This window comes from Echiichthys vipera, assembly GCF_963691815.1.
Source record: "Echiichthys vipera genome assembly, chromosome: 3".
NCBI classification, from domain to species: Eukaryota; Metazoa; Chordata; class Actinopteri; order Perciformes; family Trachinidae; genus Echiichthys; species Echiichthys vipera.
Window position 1 is genome coordinate 20,211,604 of NC_139828.1, and position 25,082 is coordinate 20,236,685.

The window sequence follows — 25,082 nt, forward strand, 5'->3', positions numbered from 1 at the left end:
AGATGGCTAGCAAAGAAAGGAGAGCTTGTAGTAGATAACCCAGAAGGTACAGATATTTTTCTGTTGGTTTACCAAACCTTGGCTTAAAAACAATATTGTCCTTACATTCATCAGAACGGCCAGAAAGACTCTTTAGTGGAATTATAGTGAAGCTCTGTTTTTGCTGGATGTGAACTGGCAAATTGCTTGCCACTAAAATATAATAAGCTAAAGTCTCAGAGTCTTTCTGCCCCTCATATTCAAAAAATCACTTAATGCAGCTTTAAAATGAGGAATGACTTACGCAGGCTACTGTTAAGCCGCATAGAATGTTGTTACAATATCAAAGGGCTGGGTTTGCTGTGTCACTTGGTTTCTAGCATGGACAAATAAACACTACAAGCAAAGCCTAAACCACAGATAACACTGCTATGTGAGCAAAGAGGGAAATCAGTCAAATCAAGTTATCGGCTATAGTATGTGGCTGTATTCATGTGAAATGAATTATGCTTTGACACTGATCCAGTGATCAAGGGAATGCACAAGGTAAATTGACTGAAGTGGCTATACTACTGTGCTGTTGCAAATGACGAGACTCACAACCAAAGGCAGTTTGTAGGTTTCTTTACCAACACACATAATCTGCACTTTGTATATCAAAAGCCCCAGAGTGGGGAACAGTCTTTAGATTTTATCAAGCTGGAATGGGCACAGTAAAATAAATAAATAAACATTTAACTACCCATGTCCAATAAGAGGCCCACAAACTAATACCTATACTCTGCCCTTCCCAGCACAGCCATCAGATGCTTGGTCACAGACATCATAAAAACATATTTAAAAAGAGAAAATTCAACAAGCCCAATATAACAGTGTGATTCCCAGTTAGGTGGGAAATAAAATCTGCAATCATCTTTAACAAAGATAACCGTGTTACTGATGCAAGCCTACATATTCAGGTCTATAATGCCACTGCTCACTTTTCTTACCTATGAGTGACTCAGGGAAATTTGGGTTAAAAGTACCATCAAAGAGGTGCATCTAAAAAGTAATAATACAGCACCCTACTGGATAGTGAACAATAGCCCTACATACAGGGGGATGTAATAATAATTTGCTGGTAAGAAATGGCTGTCATGAGCGCTCATGCATTAAACTGTTAGCAAAATACTCATAACAAAGCCATATCAGGAATGCCACACCAATGGTGGGAATGCTGGTGCTGACGGGCAATTAAATAAGCATTAAACTCTGTGCTGGGTACTTATCTGTCACAAGCATCAGTTTACTGCCTTTAATATAACGGCCTCAGTGTCTAACAGACCCATCCTTTGTCTGAATTCTGGAAATCAGGTGCTTTTTAGTAGGAGTGCATTAAACAATTGGTGATCAATTATAATCAGCTAATTTTTAAATTGGTTCACAATAAAAGCAGCATGTCATCTGTGAAAAAATTGATACAGGTCATACTAGGGGAGTAGGCAATTTTTTAAACATGTTGACAATTTGACCGTTTACATTATAGATTAATAACCATGTTGAGTCAAGTGAAAAACTTCAATACTTTTTTTTACAAGTTTAGCTATTTTTACAGTTGTTCACAGTCTAATACTGTGATGTTTTACTGAACTATCCTAACTATCCTAAGTTTAATATTGCTGTTACATAATGAACCATATTTTGCTGAAGGTCTTAATAAACAACTTAATCCAAATTTGAACCGTCAGATTTGCGATTGGCCAATCACTCTAATAATAGAAAATAAATTTGGTTAGGTGTCAAAACACCTGACCGGTACATCGTGACTTTTTTGCATCTCTGTCCACCTGCACACAACATGTTTACAGACTCAACACAAAATACTTCAGCAGAAATAAACTATGCACTTTTCCTTTAGATAAACAGTCAAGGCCACACACCATCTGTTTTTTATCAGCAGCATAATGGCTGTTGTCATTTGTCACTGTGTGTTTGTACACTTAAAAAGTCAAATGTCCATTTACAACCTTTAATCAGGTTTATGAGCGCAAGTAAATGTTGGTTATCTAGTCTCTGCTAATGGCAGTCATGGAAAGTATGGAGACATCGAATAGAGGGTCGATCCATTTCACAACCACTAACAAAATTTAACAGGCATGAAAGTGTGGTCACATTTGATGTCTGAGGAGATATCTTTGATTCTTTTAGAGTTTACAATTTTGTCTTCCCACTATCTCTGACGTGGCTTATGACATAAAGTGAGAGGTAAAGGCTAAGAGAGCCATGGGGAGACTACTTTCTATGTGATCCACAGCCAAGTCACAAACCACAGAATAAAAGCCATCACAGCTTGCCCATCTCATTACATCTCTCTGTTTAGATACTGCACCATTCTCCTAGCTAGTTCACTAGCTTCTAAGCTTGTTAAGATTCATGTTCCCCATTCGTAGGTTCCAGTAGTATTGCAATCCTGTAAAAGTCATCCCTTTAGATGGAACATGAGTTTGCCCTCTTCCTTGGTTTAGGCTCCCCAAAGTCCCTGTCATCAGCTGCGCAATGGCTAAAGGAGCAAATGGTCTGCGACAGCCTACGCATGCCCAGGCGGAACACACTATTAGAGAGGCTATAGATAACACAGTTGCAAAAGCTGTTGCTAATGGCCAGCCAGGTGGTGATGAAGGAGAGGGCAGGGCTATCCAGGACATGGGAGCTCTCTAGCAGGAAGTAGATTATGTAGGGCAGCCAAAGCATATAGAAAACACTGGTGATGCGGAACAGCACCATCGCATAGCGCCGATCTGGTCCATGCCCTCCATGATGCCCGCTGCCACCCCCGTCACCAGCTTCCATCTCCTGGCTGGGGAAACGTGCCCGTCGTTCACTGATCTCCCGGTTGTGCTGCTGGCAAATGCGAAAGATATGGTAATAGGTAAAACAAACTACGAGTGCCGCAGGCGCATAGAGCAAACACACAACGAAGCCTGTAAAGAGGGCAGAGGTTGGCCAGGAGTGAGCGCACCACTCAAAAATGTCTCCATGATAGCCTGGCTTACCCCACCCAAAGAAGGAGGGCAAGAAAACCAGGCTAGAGTAGACCCAGATAAGGGTGATGCATCCCCGTAGCCGGCATGGTGTCACCAGCTGGTTGTAAGACAGGGGTTTAGTTATGGCTAGGTAGCGGTCCACACTGATACAAGCCAAGCAGGCCATTGAAACACTCTTCAGAACAGAGATGACATAGCTGAACGCCTGGCATGTGATGGGCTCCTGGACACCTGCTGGATAGTGGAGGAGAGACAGGGTGGGCACCAGGCAGCTGAGGCCCACCAGCAGGTCTGCATAAGCCATGGTCTGGATAAAGTAGCTGGTGGTGTAGTGGTGAAGTAGAGGGGCACAGTGAAACACAAAGATCACCGTTAGGTTCCCTGCAATAATTAGCACTGTCAGAAGTACAATGACAGCAGTCTCCAGGACACAAGCCTCTAGGCCTTCGTTCATCCCCCAGCCCAAGGGACAAGAGTGGTTGGTGGCCCTGCCAGGAAAGAAGTCTCCATGACTGCTGTTGGCAGTGAGCACCGGGTCTGTTGTCAGTTCAGACTGGTTCATTGTTCTGGGTGCTATCCAGGTGGGTCAGGTTTTTGGTGTGTCTCGCATTAGGCAGCTGGTCTGAAACTGGAGAACTGCCTGCCCCCCCTCCCCCTCCCTCCCTCCCTCCCTCCCTCCCTGCTCTACACCGGGTGTCTGCAGCCTTCTTCAGTTAACAGAGCTCAATACTCTCTCTAACACACTCACTCTCTCTTTCACCTTACTCTCACATAGCTGGGTCTCAATCAAATGAACACAGACTGGAGGAAATCAATACAGCCTCTGGGAGAGTAGGACAACCCGTTTAGCTCTCCTTTTCCAATCACTCATGGTTAGCCAAAGTAGTGGGTGGGTAACAGTCAGGAGCAGAGAGAAAAAAACTGTATTCCTTCAGTAAACCAGGGTAGTTTGGTAGCATTGGTGCTGTGTCCAGTAGCTATCCCAAAGGCGAGTATCCCTTGCTGCTCTGCCTGCCAGTCTGTGGCCTCATCTTCTGATCCTAATGAGGGTTGCCACCGGGAGGCTGAAGGCATAAGCACAGAAAAGAGCACAGAAGATGCGCGGGAGGACACCATATGAAGAGGTTAAAGCGTGAGGCAAAGCACGATGCTATCCGCCCTTGACAGATCCTCACAGGAGATCAAATAAGTAATGTACAAACGGCTCCTATTTCACTCTTAAAGATCAGATGAAAGAGTGCAGTTACTGTTCAAAAAATAGTTTTTGGGATGGGAAAAAAGCTTCTTAGGAGTCTCCCTTGGTGACTTTGTATACCAAAGTTTGGAAAATAAAATTACATCCATCTCTGCATAACCTTTAATTTCCATCCAAAGTTTCATTGTGCCATGGGTGCTAGTGTGTTTACAATGTAACAGCAGGCTTCACTTATTTTGGTGGTCCTCTGGTCAGTGTCTGGAGCCCATGCATGCCCAGCTATTGTCTGAATCAAAACACAGACACAGGCTAGAACAACATGGGGATATTCGCAGGAGATAATGTCACAGCTCTCTCAGCACACATGGTGCTGGGTGGAAAATGTGTGTACAAGGCCTCCCTAGGCAGAATGAGGTAAAAAAAAATGAGGCGAGTCTAAATGAGTTTTGCTATTAAAGTGATTTAAAGTTAAAATCCAAATGTGCAAACTTGCCTCTCAGTGTTCTGGACTGCAAGTTGCAAAAGACAAACAAATGTAAAAGTCCATTGGCTGAGAAAAGTGTTGAATGTAAGACTCCCATGCAGGCAGGTGGAAGGATTCTCCTGGAGCAAAGAGAGGCCAGCTGAATAGCTCAGTGCTCCTCTCACTTCGACTCCTCAGCAATCCTGTGACAGACGCTTGCAGAGAGGTGTGTGGGGATCAAATGGAGATCCACCTATTTATCCCAAAAACGTGGTTCTTGCATTTTTGTTGTGACATTCTGAGGCATTGGCGGGGAGGCTTAGCACCTTCTCCTCAAGTGTTTCGTAGAAACATACATTTTCTAACTTGCTTTAGTCCTTTGAAGTATACGTTCTGTTCAGATGTAGAGGTGTGGGATCCTACAACTCATTTCTCAGTATGTATGTCGCCCTGAACAAAACACTGACAGTGCAACAACAAGGAATCCACTCCAGCAGCATTAAGAAAAGACCAAGTCCCAGTCGGAGTCCCAGTTTCAAGCACTGTCCTCTGCAAATGACCCCCTTTTAATTCCGTTAAACAGGACAACCCACGTTTTCGATGAATAAATCCTTAGATCCTGGCAGACAGAATGAGAAAGAGATGAATGTAATGCATCTGTCAAAAGCAGCAAGTAAAAAGCAAGAAAAAAAAAGATGACTGCGCTGATGGAAATGAGTTAAATCTGCAGCGAGGGAAGCGAGGGGACGAAGAGTCCCTCAGCCCTGGTGCAGTGAGAAGGAGAGATGCTGTGACTGGCTTACACTTCCTTCCCTCCCTCCCTCCCTCCCTCCCTCCCTCCTCCCTCCCCGCACAATCTCTCTAGCTTGCACACTCAACCTCTCTCTCTTCACACACACACACACACACACACACACACACACACACACACACACACACACACACACACACACACACACACACACACACACACACACACACACACACACACACACACACACACACACACACACACACACACACACACACACACACACACACACACACACACACACACACACGAACCCTCCCTCTTTCTCGCTCTCTCTCCCTCAGCTTCTCTCTCATTGCCCCGCCTCCTTCCATCCCAGCTGCACCTGAGGCTTCCAGCCACATTATCCTGTCTCTTACACTGGCTTTCTCCCAGAGGTAAATTTGGATACCTTTCCTATTTACATATTACTTATCTCTCACAGTCTGTTTTCTATTAACTAAAGCCCCCCCACCCCTCCCTTTTTTATCCTTCCCTGTTTCAGTCCCACTTCTTCCCCTCAGCCTCCCTGCTCCTTACATTTACCTAGCCCTAGTATGTTAAAAAAACAACATACAGGTGTGTGTAATTTGCGCAGAAAACATCCTATAAAATATCACTGCAAAAATGTCATCACATCCATATGAGTCACTTGTTAGGCTGTCGCTACTTTCAATTCAATTCTATTTATAGTGGCATATCACAAACAAAAGTTAGCTCAAGACACTTTACATACAGTATATAGTAAGAGAGAAGAAGGAAAGACGATGCCTTTTAGTGTCAGTGGTCATCAGCCTCAGCTAGCCACTTTCTTATACAGTACATTAGTAGATCATGTTCATGAATACAGAATAACAGTCCATAATCCCATGAAAAATCTTGGCCAGCTAATCCTGGTAAAAAGGAGTCCTCTCCCCAATCCAGCCAGGTACTTCTGGATACTTTATTTATTCTTTATTTAACCAACAGCTTAGCACAGTTATGCGTGCCACTTAGTTACAGTTGCCCGGCATTCTGGCCAGTTGGGAGCATCCTCTGGCCGTTAGATGATAAAGAGGATCAAGTGACAGCAAATTGGCTAAGCAGAAAGGCGAATGGAAAGAAACTGTCAAGCATCATGGATGGGCAAGAGAATTGTGCAAAAACTAAATTTAGAAAAAACATTTTCTCTGTTTTTTTAACTATTAGAGGCAACAAGGAATGGCTGGCTACAAGTATGATGGAAATGACTACTTTTGAAAACAACACTGCCCCTGGCCTCTTCCAGGAAGAGTAGATGGTTTGATGTTTTAGGAAATAATAAATGTTTGAAAGGAGCAAACATGACAAGAACTAAACACTTAATGGAAAATACAGAAAGTCGTGTCAATCTAAAAAGTATATACTGTATACTGCAGATGCAAAAAGGAAAACAGGATGCTATTCATCGATGTGTCTAGCGTGACAAAACTAATTTATAGAAAAGCGCTTGGTCAAATCCACACAAAAAGTCACACATCAAACCATCAGAGCAAAAACCAAATGTGTTATCTGTACAACAAGATAAGGTGCAATTAAAAAATAAACATCTGTCAGTGTTTTTGTTTATACATATACAGGTAAAGTGGCAGTTGAAATGTAAATACCTGGCAGTGTTTTTGTATACACATATAAAGGTGACGTGGCAGCTGAAATGTAATCATCTGGCACTGTTCTATGTAAATACAAACGTGGGTTTGGAATGTAAATGTAGGTATTGTAGTGCTGACAGTTACATTCGAACGCACTATCAATATAGAACAATGCCAGGGTGAAGTGGAAATGTAAACATCAATGCATGAAATAACAAATAAATATTGGTATTTTTACACTTTGTGAAATACGAGAAATATTAGTTTTGTTTCTAGTTTTAGAACATTTATATCATATCATATATCAGCAAGCCTGTGTCAGTTTGCAGAATAATAATTATTGCCTGACATTACCGCACGATGATGGTGAGGGAGTGAAACTGTACAACACGGACAACATAAAATGTATACTATAGGACTTAATTTGTGACAGGGGTTATGTTTGAGATTTATTGTATGTTAACGAATGTTTATGAGGTAAATATGGGAGACTATCCAACTTAAGGGAAGTGGAATATCCTTTTAAGGTTTAAAGCAGTTTGTTTCACACAATGTGATTGGGAACTGGAGTACAATATAGTCTGCCATGCAGAAGGACAGCTCTTTTATTGTCATGGAGATCAGATATTCTTCAGCACCTGTGTTGGTTAATTTGGTCTTTCAAGAGAAACAATGCAACAGAAAAACAGAGAGAAGGTCGAGAACGAAAGAAGAGCTAAAAATAGTGAGGAACAAAGTGAAGACTAAAAAAAATGAAAAAGTCCATGCAGACAGTTGTGCTGTTACTATAGAAGGAGCCAGTCAATGGAGATCTCTCAGCACAGTGCTCTTACCTTCAGAGGTGGACACTGATGAAAAACACGGCCAGAAGGCCACCGTTAATAATTCATTCTGTTCCAAAACAAAGCCAGCGGGGCCACTTGGAAACAAAGGTGGAGTCTGATTCACCTTTCACTGCTTCTCTGCATCCCACCCTCCTCCACCGCTGGGTTCCTGCTGATTCCAGTCAATAGCAATGTGTTGCAATAAGCAGGGAGTTTGCATCTACATTATAAGTGTGCTTACAACTTACAGTAGGGGGGTTTCACTTTCTTACTCAAGGACATTTTTATCAGGACAAGGTGAGTAAGTAATTCAATGAGTAAAGTTAATATATGCAGCACCTTTCTATGGCAAGCATCACACAATGCTCATTCAATAAAGAAATTAAAAAATTACAACTTCTTGAATGCTGACCATAGGACAGGCAGCATTGTAAACCCTGGTCAGATATAATGTTGTGTCTGTACTGAGATGCATAACCAAACCATAAAAACATGAACCGTGATGCCAGGTTTACGCGTGTAAGCTGCAATTTTTCCATAAGGAAACAGTATCAGTGGAGATGTCACGCGGGGGCGAAAATCTAACATTTTTTAAACTTACAGAGAAGCAGGTAGAAGATAAATGTTTTTTGCTTCTTCAAGGCAAACCGGCACTGCACAACAGTCATTGGCAACAGATGACTGCAGTGAATATGTTAATATGTGGAATAATGCACAAATGCACAAAGTGAAGCAGATAGCTTCCCTCCAGTCAGAGATATTATATCATGAGCCATTGTTCAATGATCCAGATGACCAGCAGATGTATACTGTCACACCAATGGTAATTTTTATGCAACCGCTTGTGGGCTGTTTGCCAAATTCTGTCTGAAGTCTCTTAGGTATATATCAGAGGACCAGATTTATTTTAAGGCAAACTAAATTCTTAGTACAACAAGTTTGTAAACTTGCCTCCAGCACTTTCTGTTTTCTCTTCTTTTTGTTCTCATCAGTCAGGCTGTGTTTTTGCAAGACCCAATCAGTACAAATGTTTTAGTCAGTACCTATGATCAGTACCCATATTTTTTAAACAACCTACTACTCCTGAGGTGACAGATACCAGTAATGTCTACTCAAGTGAGACCTAATGGGTTATGATTAATTACACAAGTCATGGCATCCTTGATTAATATTGGATAGTAATGATCATGCAGGTTGTTATGCTTGCCATACATTTGTCAATTTCTAATTTCTACTTCTAATGTGTGCCTTAGAGGGCATTTTATTTTTTTCATTGCAAAGATAATAAATGAGGTTACGGGAATGACAAGCCATTGCAAAGGGGTCAACAGCTAAAGGATGCTGTCTGTATCTTCACGGACTTCAGAAGCACACTGTCAGACTTTACTCTAAACATAAAACCCTATCTGATTTTGAAATTTGATGACATTTCTAGTTTAGTGGTCTTTGCATGGGTGAAGGTGCTTCAGCTTTGTTTGTTTACAAATTGTTGTTTGTGAGGTTGTCAAGGAATTTCACGTCATTTAATTCACCTTAAAAGGTAAAAACTCAAATGTGGTGGCTTCTCTAGCTCTGATTAATGACAACCATTTTGTCCAAAGGTCTGTGGTTTAGGATACGGAGGGATATTTGGTAACTGGGGCAGATTAGAGCTGGTTCTATGCCTGGATACAAACATTTAGAGGGCACCATCAACAAACCAACGCTAAACCTGTTTAGCAGGCAGATGCCAGTATTTATAATTATCAACAGTAGACCAAGCTTTGCCTGGATTCAGTTACAAGGTCGAGGGCACCAAACAAGAAGAATCGGAGGCGCTGACAACATTAAGTAGCCATAGGCTTTAGTGCAACATGCCTCGCTTGCCCATTACAAAAACTGCATTGGAAACTAAGGGCGCATACACACATGGCATTTGTACCGTGCCCAAGCAAGATTCACAGCTAAAGTCTAGTTCATTTGAACAGTGTAAGGGCACACTCACACTGTCCATCCGTACCGTGCCCCGTGCTTTAGGGTTCTTGTCCCCCCCGCCCCCCTCTCCCCCCGCGGAGCAGGCCCGTTTGTACTCACACTACCTGGAACTCAAAGCGAATGCATCTTGCCTGCCTATACTTCATCACGCCGTAACACGTCACAGGCATTGATTGACTTCATCGCGATGCTGCGCTTTGTTTACAAAAGCGTGCGGTCTTTTGGCCACATAATGGAAAGCAGTGCGTTCATCAATTCTTCACCAACGTGAACCTTTCACCGCCATTGTTTTAAATGTCCGCGCATGGTCCGTCCTTCTTTTTCTATGTCCGAACAGGCGCACATAAAATGACGTCAGAACCGCCGTAAGCCTCATGCTTGTGCTCGTACACGTGCGCATGCTCGTGCTCATACATGTGCAAACGTGCTTTACAGAAGCCCATCTCTCCCAAAGCGTACCACGCCTACACTGGTCAGTGTGAGTGCGCCCTAAGTGCATGTATACCTCTCTTCCTGGCTTTGGCCTGGTTGCAAAACATGTTTGAACATGTACGAGCACAAACACAAACGTCCGTCCTGACGTCTATTTATATGCGACTGTTCCCCACGATTACTGCAGACGGGTTCAGATGTCTAGAAGTCTACGGAACCCCTTTAAAAAACAAAGCGACGCATTGAGATGATGTCAATCAATGCGCGTGTCATATTATGATGCGATGACGTATAAGTAAGAAGCAATCGTGCCGTGGCCCGGCCCGGTGTTAGTGGCACAGATCATCTGGACCAACTGTGAGTGCGCCCCAAGATGTCATAGATTCACACCATTTTCCAAAAGTTAAATCCTGGGTTCCAAGTGTTTTTTGTACAGATACTGTGACAATTAAAGCACTCTATATCTACATAGCATATTCAGCTCCAGCAGAATATCACCTGTGTCCACTGGGATTGCTGCAGTTATATGGTAAAGAGGGGCTAAAGGTCAAAGACAGACCGGCTGCCATCTGAAATCACCATCTACCGTCTTCATCTAACCTCCCACCACATGGAAGTGAAGACCCGTCTGACCACTCAGGTTGAGAAACTTACATTCATAATTCTGTAGCACCTATTGTCCTCGTACCATGCAGGTCAGGTCATGTAATGTGCATGCCTTTTTCATATGTAAAAGCTGAATGTAAGCTATGCAGCAAGGATTTGTCCCTTTCTTGGAAATTTCCTTTTTTTTGTCAAAGAAAAATAAAGAGATATTTTTTGGATACATGCCTTTGAAAAAAATGTAGGTCATGGCTGCATTTTGCATTTTTACTACACTAAACCATTAGCAAAAAAAAAAAATATGTATATATATATATATATATATATTTATATGTTATGGTTTACGCTATATGTCTCCTCTTTAAGCTTGTTGCTTAAACTGCAAAAGCCTTACATTCATTTCCTACCCTTTCTGGACAAATCAAATCAATCAACGTACTCAACACCTAGATGAAAATGTGAAAGAAGTTGTTCATGGCGATTCTTGTACATTTATTGAATTAGATGACACAAGCTAGTGCAACTCTGCAGTGGGGAATACGCAAAGCACTACTCTAGCTGTGAGGCTACAGTCAATATAAGGACTGAGACATAAAAGTGTTGTGACCAGAGAAGACACTGTAGGCTGGATCTCCCTAATCCAAGCTGTCGAATCAGTGTCAGCATAGGCTAGGGCCGGGGGGCTATGCTAATGCACACACGATGGATACACACTACTATATGGCATCATAGTTCCAACAAACACCTTTACTTATAAAATGGTTTTATCATACCATCGGCATTGCATGTTTATTTCTATCTACACTGGTTTTAGTTTTTCTTTTCCATCTACAGATTTTCTCCAGAAGCTGTGGCAGACAGGCTGTGTGTCTTTTTGTGTTGCCTACTGGGTTCCTGCTGTGGATATGTGAATGGGAGCTGGAGGGCTGCATTATGGGGACACACAGAGCCGGGTGGGAAAAGTGCTGTGAATAAACTACAGTAGATTGTAAGGAAGGGAGAATGGAAATGGTGTTGCTTGGCTGTGTTGCGGCTATGCAGTGCAGCTGGTCCCTACACATACTATGAAACAGGATGGGCCAGTGGAGAGTACGTCCGTGTGCAACTTTGCGTGTCTCTGGTGAGAGGCTATGACTGACAAGACTTTAGACCCTCAAGGGGATTTTTTTTTTATCCATGAATGATGGGAGACCTCAAACTAGTGGCAGCACACACAACTCAGCCAAAGGAATTATGTTTATGCATGTTGCTACTCTGGAGTTAGGCTTGTTGTAACAGCATGATATGCGCCTGTGCAGACAGGGGTTAAAACCTTGACTCTCTAAAGTGTCAGTATCTGGAGTCCTGAAAAGAAAAAAACTGTTTAAAACAATTGGCTTTGATATAGAGGCTATTAACAATTTCTCAGTGACTGTAATCGCTTGAAAAACAAGAACTCTTCTGTATGTATAATGATAGGGAAGGCTACCTGTGAATACAAATAGGTTTTAAACTCTTATACTCAACCCCCAAACACCTCTCTTAAATGCTTGTTGAACTAAAACAGAAGTTAAGAAACAAAGATGAAAAGAGACACAGAATTGTCATGGAGATACCTTTAAGCACAGAGAAGTCCGCAGACTCTCACAGTTACCATGACAGCCTATCTTATGTACATTGTACTCCATGTATCTGTATGTGGGTTATCAGGCGTGGGTGTAGTATTATTCCAGCCTGGCTGCATGGCTGATGCTACCTTTCATTGTACACTGACTTCAAATGTCATCGCTAAGCTGGTGCCTGGCCTCAATATGATTTGACATTAAAATGTAAAGCACCTCACAGCCCTGGTCCAATTAGCTCTTAGATTTCATTACATGCTTTGTAAATAATTAAACTGGGCTGGTCCAATTCATGGGTGGGAACTCCAGCAAAGTTCATAAAAAAAAACTGAATGCATTAATATTTACAGCTAAAATGAGTTTAAACGTTTACCGGACATATTTTTGTAGCTCAAAATAGCATTTCTCTATCAAACATAATCATAGCAGGGTCACAATGTGTCCAAATAAGAAATAAGATGAAAGATAGAGGTTGGGGCCATTTCACAGTCACATTACCCAAACAAAAGACAGCAATGTCACAATACTGTATGTATTAGGTTTGGTATCACAGAATGCTTCTAATCGGGGTGGCAGTAGCTCAGTCCAAGGGGACTTCTCTAGGGAAGGGAGGGGTTCAAGTCCCTGTATGGACCAATATGGAGTGTGAACTGGCAGATGGAGAGCTGCCAGTTCACCCTACGGGCACTGCTGAGTTGTCCTTGAGTAAGGCACAGAACTCCCAAACTGCTCCGGGGGTCCCGGTCCATGGCTGACCCTGTGCTACCTCCTCATTCACATGTGTGCAGTGTGTATAAAGAAGGATTTGTGAGAGTACGTTACAACTTCCAATCACTATGTGGTCTGACAAATAATAAATATAATAAATAATTTACTTTAGTAATTTAATAAAGGTAAATTGTAGTGTACAAATACTGACTTGGTGTGCACAGGCCTTAAGGATGGGGACTGAGAGTCAGTTCCAGTCGAGAAACGATAACAAAGAAACGGTCCAAAGCATGGCTTAATAATTAATAATTAGCGATTCAGGCAGGCTTGGCAGAAAATTTTGTTGAAAACCTGGAAAAAGCTGTACAAATATTTTCACATCTCATCTACACTGTGTACAGACTCATAGATGATAAAACAGTTGTGTTGATGCTAAAAATCTGTGTATGCCGACTTTTTTCCCCACACACAGAAAATGTATTTGCAATCAAGAGAAAAGAAGATGACTCAAGGAGATTGTAAAAAAGCACTGACCAGAAAAGTTTAAATGAAAGAAAATCAATTCTCATTGCCAAAAAATCTCCTTCAAAAAGCCCTTCACTTCATACAGTATAAGGCTCCTTACAACCTGCTGTGGCGAAACCGCTGTTACAGGCTTCTGTTGACAGCCGTCGAATCTGTGGAGAGATGGTGACCTCTGTTCACACCCTGGGTGTGCAGTGAGTGAGATTGGTCTTTGGAAAGGCAGGCCTGGAAATAGCTGGCTGAGCTTTTTTTAAGCTGTGGGTTCAAGCGAGGCAGCACACCTTGAGCTTGTTCGGTTCTAGGGAAATGAAAAGGTTGTTCAAATGTCACTAGCAACCCCCCAACCTGGACCCTGAACAAAGTGCTGCGCTAGCTGAGAAAGAAGTTATTTGTGAATGTCTCAGATGCCCTAAGGCCATGGAGTGTGTGACAGAGCGTGTATTTGTGACTCTGTGTGTGATGCCTGTAAATGAGAGCAGTACAACACTGAACATGACACTTGCCATCTATGATATCAAGTTAGCCGGCCACAGGCCCATGATCTGAATGCTCAGTAAGTTTGTCTAACCCAGTGGTTCTCACCTTGGGACTCCTCAAGAGGTGACAAGATCACTTTAGAGGCTCTCAACATGATTTATGAGCAGTTTTTAACTCCTCAGCCTCCACAGAAAGAATGAAATAAACTACTATACCTCAGAAAAGCATTCCCATCTTGCATGCAGTACATTATGAGTAAGCAGTACACCTCATCTTAAAGTATCACCATGTAAAACCAACCATCCATCTAGTCTGAACCTAAATGGCTGCTAAAATGGATGGTCTGGAGGGACAGGCAAAGGTATGACCCACCCCACTATGCGTCTGATTAGCAAACCCTGACATTCTTACTCTAACCTGAACCAATCTCACTCCTCATGACTAAACCAGGCGAGTCATGCCTGTCCCTCCAGACGACCCGTTCTAGCAATAAATCAGTCTGAGTCTAAATTCAATGGTTACCTACTATATGATTTGGGCAGTTAAATTATTGCAGTGGCAGTTTGCTTAGCACAGTTAATGTAAATTAGAGAAAACTAGAGTGTACTTCCAATACCTCACCATTATCACCGTTATGAGGGTGTAGGTCTGTGTGCGCATCTGTGCATCTATAATGACAGTAAATTTGCAGTTAATGATTGTCCAAACTGTAATTCACAAATGAACAGATCATATTTGTGTGTTTGAACTATATAATCATTTGCTGTCATTACAGGATTGGCATACACTAAGCCCACAGCTGAAGATCTATTAATGAAATTAGCAATACTAACTTTTGACTTGATTTCATGATGCTCATTTTTTCTCAAGGACATGAACTCTATCATCATCTGTCCAGGCCTTAATATTCACATGCTGACCTCCCATTTTGTTGAACATCTAAATCATGTCATATGGGTTGTCAGATGTGATCTGAATCACATACATATCTGACGTCCACTGAAAACGCACACGAAAACATTTAAAGTACTTGTCTGAAAGCGGCATATTCCAGCACAATCTAAAAAGCTAAGCTAGCTTTCACATCAATTCTGCAATATTTTCTCTATTTCTGTGTCAATTAAAGAAGAAGTGCACAGGATTCCTTTCTAAAAGGGTGAAATATAGATGGCTGAATGACAATACCTTCAGGTTGCCTGATAAAAAGTTGAGGGCTTGTCTCAATGAAATTAAGACCTTTACAATGAGAGAGGGAGCAGCTATAGGAAAAAGGTTGTTTAATGCACATTATGCAAAACCTGTATACACTTTCTGATTATTTTATCACCTTTCTGGTTATAGAACCTGCATGCTGTAGTTCATTTTTCATTAGAAACCAAAACTTTGCACAATTTTTTATTTACAACTCAACCAAGTACAACAAAAAACAGAAATCTGTTTTGGTGATGTAGGTTTAGCACTAGAAACCACACATTGTTTAACAGCCATCAGCTGTTGGTAACTAACGTAACGCCTGAACAGCTCTGATTTACCACACCGATACCTCTTCCATAAGGACGACAGTCCAATTACTTAAAATTCAATCAGCATTAACGTCGTCACTGAGCCCAGACAACAGACATTAATAAGCTCCACATCGCCCACACTGTTGCTGTCATTTGCCTCTTTCCCTCCCTCCTCCATCTTCCCTAAGTTCCATTCATTTGGTGCAGCTATTAATAGCCCGGGCCACCCGCCTATCAATACCATCACTACTCCAGCAAGACAGAGGATGTGGGCATGGCCAAGCAAGTGGAATGAGAATAAATGAGCTGAAATGCAGAAGCTTGTTCTTATGTTAGGAGGGAGGGAGGGAGGGAAAGAAAGAGAGAAAGAGACTATGGGAAAGAGAAATAAGGACATGCAAGGTAGAGAAATGGGATATATAAAGCAAAAACTGCCCCAATTTAAGAGATAAAGATGGTGACAGAAACAGAAAGATTTAGAGACAGAGTCAAATATTTTCTGTTGTCTTTCATCGACTGTGTAAATTTCTCTGAGAAAAGAGAGAAATCTGTCGGCCCTCTTCACGTTAACACACATTCCTTTTCTCCAATTCTCCCTCAGTGACTACAACCTCATATTTATGGGTCCACATTCCTCCCTCCCTCCATTTTTCTTCTTTCCATCTATCTCCCGCCTCTCTCTCTCTCTCTCTCTCTCTCTCTCTGTACTTATTGATCGAGGCAGGTAGTTTCACTCGCTTCTGTGCAGCAAATAGAAAGACTATCGCATTATCCATAAAAGCAAGGATCTGTCAGCCCTCCCTGTTTTTATCACCTCTTACTGCTACTATCTGCTCCAGTGGGGCTTTGACATTCGACCGACTCGTTTACTATTCCTGACCCCAGACCATGTTTGCACAACATTTGGAGAGTTTTGTTTTACTATGATTGAAAACAATAGAAAAATAGCATAGCAAAGCCAACTTTAGTTGAAAAAAACTTTAAAGAGATGAATACAGATAACATAAAATGAAGGTGTTTTTTTTGAAATCATCAACATACTGTATCAAGCAAAGTAATACATTTACTGGATTACATAATGATGTATTGTTATTTTTATCATAATCAAGCAATCCCTCTAACAACAAAGCTGTAGTCTAGTGTAGTGAAACTCATGATAAAAAGTAGTGTCTTTATATGAATAAAAACCCCACATTTGAACTTAACTAAAATGTTAAAGTTCAGAACTGCTGAATGCTTGCTACTCGACTTATATGAAAGAAAACAATTTTTCCATCTCTGCTCTTGAGCCTCTGAAGGTTTTACTTTTGACCTTAACGCTGACCTCCTTCGGCTGCTTGCCAATAATATATATTTATTGATTATTTCGGTGTTTGTGCCACTCATTTTGGATTTGTACCATATGTTTGCGTACATTGTAAGTCATTCTAGAGAAGAGCAAAAATGTACGTACTAGAGACTAGAGATTTGGCGGCTAGTGGCCTTAGGAGAGATTAGGAGGGGGGATTGGGGTGGGATGCTACTGTTGCAGCTGTGAAAACGGTGAATAAATAGTTTTAAGCGTTGCAACCTTACCGTTTCACTATTTGAATGAGATCCGTTTGGTCCAATAATATTTTAAAAAGTCTCCAGAGATCCACACGATTTAATAATTTTACCTACATTGAAGTTAGCACATCGTTAAACCAGAAGTTAGCAGCTCGAACCAGAGGTCTCTGGTGATTAAATAGGGAAAATCAAATCCCAATTCCCCAATGGAAATTAGTTAGAGTGAAGGCGATGTCAGCCTGAAGATGGAAACAGCGTAGTGTAACTAGTCGACATTTCTGTGTGATATCAGGCCAATGATATCATATTTCACACCACTCGTCTGGTTTCCACCGAAACACAAACAAGACCTGCACTATACCTGTGAGAACCAATTGATTGTTGACTACAATATGGTGTAAGAAAAATCCACACACAAGAGAAAGATCATTTATATGCTAAAGGATCCATTTCTCCACATGCAAACAACCAAAACTGTGATAAAGTAGCAAAGTATCATTCCAGAACCTGTGAACACTGTCTTCTATATTTGAAATTTATACGGATACAGAGCAGGAGAAGAGACATCTACACACATCAGTCTGTTAGTTGTCTTTTTTAGCTAATGTTGAGACATTAAATCCAGTGGAAAATAATAAGCCTGCTGACAGCCCTCAGAGAAGAACATGATAAAAGAAATATAGAAATATAAGTTAAGCAAACAGCCATTTGTGTATGTGTGTGTGAGATCAGACTGCAAACATCCAAGTGTTTTGTATCTCACAAAAAATATTAAAGAAATACAACTTGTTATAAGTAGTTGTCCCTCCATGGCCTGTGTGTGTGTGTGTGTGTGTGTGTGTGTGTGTGTGTGTGTGTGTGTGTGTGTGTGTGTGTGTGTGTGTGTGTGTGTGTGTGTGTGTGTGTGTGTGTGTGTGTGTGTGTGTGTGTGTGTGTGTGTGTGTGTGTGTGTGTGTGTGCGTGCTTACCTTGGTGATGAGGATGCGGTAGTGCTCAAGCAGGTCGTGGTTGTCGTGGCAACCGGACAGCAGCTGCCAGACTTCAGCTCTGAGTGGCTCGGGAATGCCACTGCGAACCAACGAGGGCAAACCCTTTGGACGAGTGGACAGGTTCCCGTGCCTGATACACAAATACACAACACGTAGGGATGGTAATCCATCAATTAATATTCTCACTTAATCCAATTTAACCACTTTAAATATTAATGTGAAGTGCAGCTGGACAGATTTGATAATTTATTTTTTGTACAGTGACAGTATGAAGATCAATCGAGTCAATCAAGAGCAATCAAGTTGTAGCCTGTCACCCGAAGTATTCATGTTGCACTACATATACCATATATGAATACTACTAATTACAAAGTAGCTATTATTTATAGTTTAATTACCACGATGCTTTTATCTTTTTTTTTTTTTACCCTATCCAAGTAGGGCTGACTGAACATCAAATTACCTATTCATACTGGTACACATGTTTACAATAGGAGCTGTCCAGTACGACCAGACTGCTGCTTCTTTGTGGTTCTTCTTAATTTCTACTAAAGCAGCTCTGTATAGGTCCTCTGCCTCACTCTACCACCCTGACATTACAGTATTAACTTCAGAATTTACTACGGTCACCTGTTTCTGCAGATTATATTATTAACTACAGGATTAATCCAGTATTACTGTACCTACCTCAGTAAATATCGTATTTAGTATGATGTTGAATACAGTATTACTGTAACGACTCTGCTAACTACAGAACCAAGTACAATACTGTAGTGTATTAGAGCAGAGTGTTAACTGCAGTGCTGACATATTGCAAGAGTTCTTCCACATCTTGACATATCTTGCTTTTTTGAAAACACACTGTCAGCTCTTTTTAATGATGCTTGAAATCTCATCATAATGCACTTATTGAGGCCATATGCATGCAATTTCCACATAAACTACTTCACTTCATTGTGCTGATACAACAGCAAGAAAACAGACTGTGAAATCAAATGAAAAGGCAGTAACATCTTGCATCTTTCATCCAGTTAATCATGCCACACCTAAAGCTGTATGTATCAACGCCGGTTGCTGCAAAAGCACAAAGTATTAGAATAATAACAGTATGTGTTTTAGTCGATACATTAATGGCTGTAAGTTCTATACTAAGAGGGATGATAAAACAGTCAGTCAGTAAGAGGCGGGGTGGGGCCCTGTTCAACTTTCAGCATCAACATGTCATGTCACAGAGCATTTGCACAAGATGAAGAGCTAAAATTCATGTTCGACATAATTGCATTTCTAGTTGCTGCTGCTGTGTTTCATTCACAAGTTACTTGCACAAATCATAGACCTTCTGTAGTAAGTTTCTCTAAATGTAGGTTAATATGCCTGTGCTTGTTCCAATACTGTTTTGATGATATTTTATAAGGCTTACTTTTAATGATTTTGCTTTGAATGCTCGTTACAACAAATTGCCATATTGTACATGTCTTGTGAAAACCAAAATATAGCCTGACATTTTCAGTACAGCTGGAAACACTCCCCTGCATCTGTATCTCCCTGCATCTATGTCCGTCAATCTCCAGTATTCCCATTTCTCATTTCCATTTCTTCTATTTTTCCATCCCGCCATATACAAATCCATAACTCAATATTTCTCTCAATCATGTATGATCTTCCTCCTTACCCCTTGTTTCAGCCTCTCTCTGTCGAGCTTCCGACTGTCTTGCACCATCTTAATTTCATTTCAATTTCAATAATTCTCAATTTCCAAATTTTTTTCAAAGTCTTTCTGTCTCGTTTGAACCATTACCATCTGGTTAGGATTCCTCCCCAGGACTCCAGGATTTTCTCAGGACAGTCTTTGGAAACGTCTCCAGTTCCACTGGAGATTTCACTGTCGCTATCTGCAGGGAACACAGACACACCCAGATATTAACAGACATTTAGAGCATAAATGTATCATCTCTGATATCTGTAACCCCTGTCCACATGAGAATACAGTTACAATTGTATATAAGTAAATATGTTGAGCTGTCTTCATGTTGAGAACTGGACACATTGTTTGGTCTTGAAGATGTTTCATCTTCCCAAGCATTTTAACCTCATGAAGGCGGTTGTGGATCTGTAAGATTAGAGTGGCGAGCCATCAGTCTGCTGCAATCAGATGTATACACCTCTTTGTGTGTGTTTTTTTTTATATATGCATTTTAGGGAATTCTGAACTGCATTGCACATTTTCAAACCAATTACTATTGATTCCACACAGTCAAATGGAGAAGGGGGTGCCTGTGCAGTGCATACACTTTCCATTACTGCTGCTCTTCTGTCTGGTTGTTCATGAGACAGACAAGAGGCAATAAGCACGGCGAACCACGTGTGTTTAGATGAAGAAGCACTAATTGACCGTCTGGCCTGCTCTGCTACTGGAAAGATGAACCGATCCCCACACAGAGACCGCCCACTGGAACAAAAACACACGAGATTCACACAGTATGTCCAGAACATAGTATACAGGTAGAATGAGATGAGATCTAAAAAAAAAAAACACACAGAATAGTGGCGATAAACCTCTCAGGGCCTGGCATTAGGTTTCAATCATATCTCAACAACAAAAAGTGTTAAAGGCATCATTCACTACAGCTTTGGCCTTAAATATTGAATTAGGACAATTTCTTCTGGAACAGGCAGCCGCTATGCTCGATGCACTGCTGGTCCTATACATCCTTACAGCCTCAGCAGGAGCTTTTCATGTCTTCATAAATGCTTGATGAGCCCTTTCAAATGGTTCAGAACCAGCACAAAGCTGTTGCCTCTGTCCTCAGATTGGCTGAGGCCACGTGGCGAGGAAGCGTGAGTCCAATGCCACTGCCGACTTACCAGGTGATGAAAGAAACCGCGAAGACGAGGGCCATTACTGTTACCTTTTAATCTGGAGAGGGGCTGTGCATTCAGTGTAGGATTACTTTCAAATAAGATCTCTCTGATGCTGAAGCCGCTAGTGGATTGGTTTTATCCACATTAAAGTGAACAGAAACCCCCTACTAGTACCATGACCATGCTCTACCTTTCTTATTTTACCCTCTTCCGAATGTACTTTTATTTACTGTAAATCCTTTAAATTCTGGATTTAATGTCCTGTACTTTGTCTTTGCACTTTTATTTGACAGCAGATTCCTGAATTAATCAAGCTCTTTTTTTCTCTCTATGTTGTATAATGCATACAAGATGGTTCCAGTAATAAATGATGAAACAGAAGGACTGTATGGATACATGCATGTGTCTGATCACAATCTGTTTGAATGTATATGAATTCGGAACACACAGCCCGGCTGCTGCACTTGTATATAAAGAAAAGTAACAGAAAAAAAATACAATCAGCAACAATCACAAGGCCTGCTGTGAAAGGGAAAGCAAAGAAAACAAAGGAGAGAGAAGTCAGCTTTAGGCCTATTTTCCACATTGCAGCTCCCAAAAAGAAAGGAAAAAAAACATCCACATGAATTGAATGTGTGTGTGCTCACAGCGGTGGCATCTACACCGGGAGTGTATTCATTTCTGTACACAATGAGGCTGACCTCCAGCTCCACAGCCCTGAGTGCCTCCAATTTTCAGCTCTGGGGGAGGAGAGGGGCGTTATAGAAAAAGCCCTCTGAATAGCTCCCGCAGTGCCAGCTGAAAGCCGTCAGCTCCAGCCTCGGCGGCTGACTCGTGACTTTGGGTTATGATTTTTGCCTCCCACTCTGTTAACACCTTTTAGTGCTTCAAGATGAAAAAGTAAAAGACTGTTAACAGTGGCAACAAGGAGAGAGAAGCCAAACTATACCAAAAGATGAAATACTGCCGTATCACAATTTTGAGGAAAAAAATTCATTCAAATTCAGCGATGTTTATTTTTATATTTTGTGTACTCCAGTTCATATGGGCCTGTGAATGTTCTCATTTGTCCAGGTCATCGTTATCCCCAAAGCAATTTCAGTCAAAAGCAACTGGACTTGGTTATTATAATAACAATTGCTTTTGGGATCAAGTTCATATGGATTCTTGAGTCGTAACGTAATCCTGTTCAAATGTCATACGTTTCCCGCGTAGGTGTGACTAATTAATTAACGTAACATCCAGTAAGGCTTTTTCTTTATATTGACAAATATCCATCCATCCATCTTCAACTGCTTGTCCCTATCAGGGTCTGGAGCCGATCCAAGCTGACATTGGGCATGAGGCAGGGTAAACCCTAGACAGGACGCCAGTCTATCGCATTGCACATAGACAAACAGAGACAGACAACCATTCACACTCACATTCACACCTACGGGCAATTTCGAGTCATCAAATTATCATATACATGTCTTTGGACTGTGGGAGGAAGCCAGAGAACATGCAATCTCCACACAGAAGGGCCCCAGGAACCCTCTAAGTGTGAGGCGACAGTGCTTACCACCACACCATCGTGCCGCCCTATATTGACTATATGACATAATTAAGTAGTTAAATACAGTACTTTAGTAGATTTGGGATATTTGATAATATTTCAGTAGAGGAGATGATCTCCATCTGAATTCATTTGGCTGCTATGAAACAATATTCCACACACGCACACAGAAATGTGCATGCACCTTTATTCAAAGCAATATTGGGAAGCGTGCAGTCTGAATTGTGACCATGTCTAATCTGCAACACCTGCTCAACTGAGCCAGTGGTCAGGTGGTAATGCCAGCCCTGTTTATATTAGTGGGCTGTAACTGGGTCATGTTTGGAAACCACTGGAGTCTAACAGCCAGTGTTGGTGCTTTTAATGTTATTGCTGTTTTGCCTCCATCTCTCAGGCATAGCTGCCATTATTGTTGGAGAAATATCCACTCCACTCTGGCCTGTCACTTAAACTGGACATGTTTAAATTGACTGGATTCAGTGTTTTAATCAAGACATTTATGGGGAATTGATATCACAAGCAACATGGATTGACAAGTTACTCTATTGTGATTGATCCGTTGGTGCCAAATGGTCGGTTTGGACCAAAGCAGTGGTCAATAGCTCGGTTTGACAGAGAAAACTGTAATTGTTTTTTTGTATTTTTCATGTCTCATATTGTGACATTGTCATATTGTTGCATGGCACTATTTGGCTCATTAGGAAGATCATTGGTCAGCTTGACTGAACTGGAAGGCTGTTCATTTTACCAAAAAAGGTCGTGTGGGGGTTGTTGATGGTAGTTTGACACTGCATTGTTGTAGTGCTATAAGCCAACAAGCCCTAACAGGATTGGGACAGGCTCCACACAAAACCACAAAACCACTCACGCTTGACGCACAAGAACATACACACAAACACACACACACACACACAAGCGTGTATCACACAAATAGCCATCAAAACCCCTGAGATTCTGCCTGCAGTCATTGCTGCTCACTGTGTATCACACAAACAAACATTGTAAAACCCACAAAATACATGCCTTTTCTTTTACACATACACAAACAACCATAATATATACACACTGTTGTTATCACATGCCTTGCCACACTCACACACAACCGACATAAGCACAAACATATACATACAACCCAGCTAATGTTTATGTGCCTAAACAAAATGAAACTTCACAGTTGATTTATGTCAGATGTGAATAGCACACGTGTGCTTGTGACAAGGCCTTGCTACATGAAAAAAAACCCTGAGTAGTTGTGCTGGTTATACTATCTCAGATTTAATGTCTGGACTTACTGTATGATCTCATTTATATGAGGCGTTCATGCTGGATATGTGGAATGTACAGTAAATGCTCCCTCCGACAAGCTATTAGTGGTAAAGCAATTTGTTTCTTTCTTGTGGTTCACAAGGTTCACATTAATGTCTCATTTTTCTCTGACGTTAAAGGCAGTGAGGGATTTGTACAGCACTACGCAGTGTGAGGTGGCATTTTTCAATCATGCAAGATGTGGAGGAAAAATATGGTGGGTGGGTGTGTGTGTGTGTGTGTGTGTGTGTGTGTGTGTGTGTGTGTGCGTGTGCGTGTGCGTGTGCGTGTGCGTGTGCGTGTGCGTGTGCGTGTGCGTGTGTGTATTTGGGGAAAGCCATTCTGATAAAGAATACTGGTATCTTATCAGAGACAGAGAAAGCCGAACTAGCTTCTCAAAAGATCTAAAGAGTTTGCATTCTTGCTACGGTGACATTGTCCGCATATATTTTATATGATTAGCTCAACTGAGAGTAGAAACTGTGTAACTGAGGAGAAAGTAAGAGAGAGAGAAAAAAGAGAGACCTCCATACCTTCATCAGCCTCCTCCTCCTCAGTGGGCGAGGCCAGTCGTCCTTCACTGCTTCTCTCTGCCTCCCTCTGAAGACTCACCACCTCATACACAGCATCGCTCTGACCCATCCTCTCTGGTGCCTGCTACACACACACACAGACACACAGACACACAGACACAGACACAGACACAGACACACACACACACACACACACACACACACACACACACACACACACACACACACACACACACACACACACACACACACACACACACACACACACACACACACACACACACACACACACACACACACACACACACACACGCACACGCACACTCTTTATTCAGCGCAGCCAACAAGGTGCATGCAGTAATGCATATACAAATTGACTCAAACAACTAAGGCACATCATTCAGCGTCTAGACACAATTAGATGCTACAGAGAAAAGGCTTGAGTTGGAGAGGCTCAACCAATGTGCAGCGATGAGTTTTAAACACATTTACATGTGCAGATGATGGATCCCTTCAAGCACAGGAATGCTAGGAGGAGGTGGATCATCCAGTGAGAAAATTTCATTATCATTCATTTGCAG

At 41.6% G+C, this 25,082-nt stretch overlaps 2 protein-coding genes across 2 annotated transcripts in view; both read right to left on the reverse strand.

Annotated features, from left to right (window-relative positions):
• The window catches only part of rabgap1l (RAB GTPase activating protein 1-like), a 112,816-nt gene that overhangs the window by 64,148 nt on the left and 23,586 nt on the right, over positions 1-25,082 (reverse strand). The window contains exons 11-13 of the mRNA XM_083911386.1: positions 24,502-24,625; positions 20,045-20,138; positions 18,226-18,376 (exon numbers count right to left, since the gene is read on the reverse strand). Of these exons, the coding sequence (XP_083767512.1) occupies positions 18,226-18,376; positions 20,045-20,138; positions 24,502-24,625 (369 nt within the window). The remainder of the gene's footprint in view (positions 1-18,225; positions 18,377-20,044; positions 20,139-24,501; positions 24,626-25,082) is intronic.
• gpr52 (G protein-coupled receptor 52) lies at positions 2,446-3,579 on the reverse strand (the record flags this gene model as incomplete). The annotated part of the gene is made up of 1 exon (XM_083911246.1): positions 2,446-3,579. Exon 1 carries the CDS (start codon positions 3,562-3,564, stop codon positions 2,446-2,448), a length of 1,119 nt encoding a protein of 372 aa, XP_083767372.1. The 5' UTR covers positions 3,565-3,579.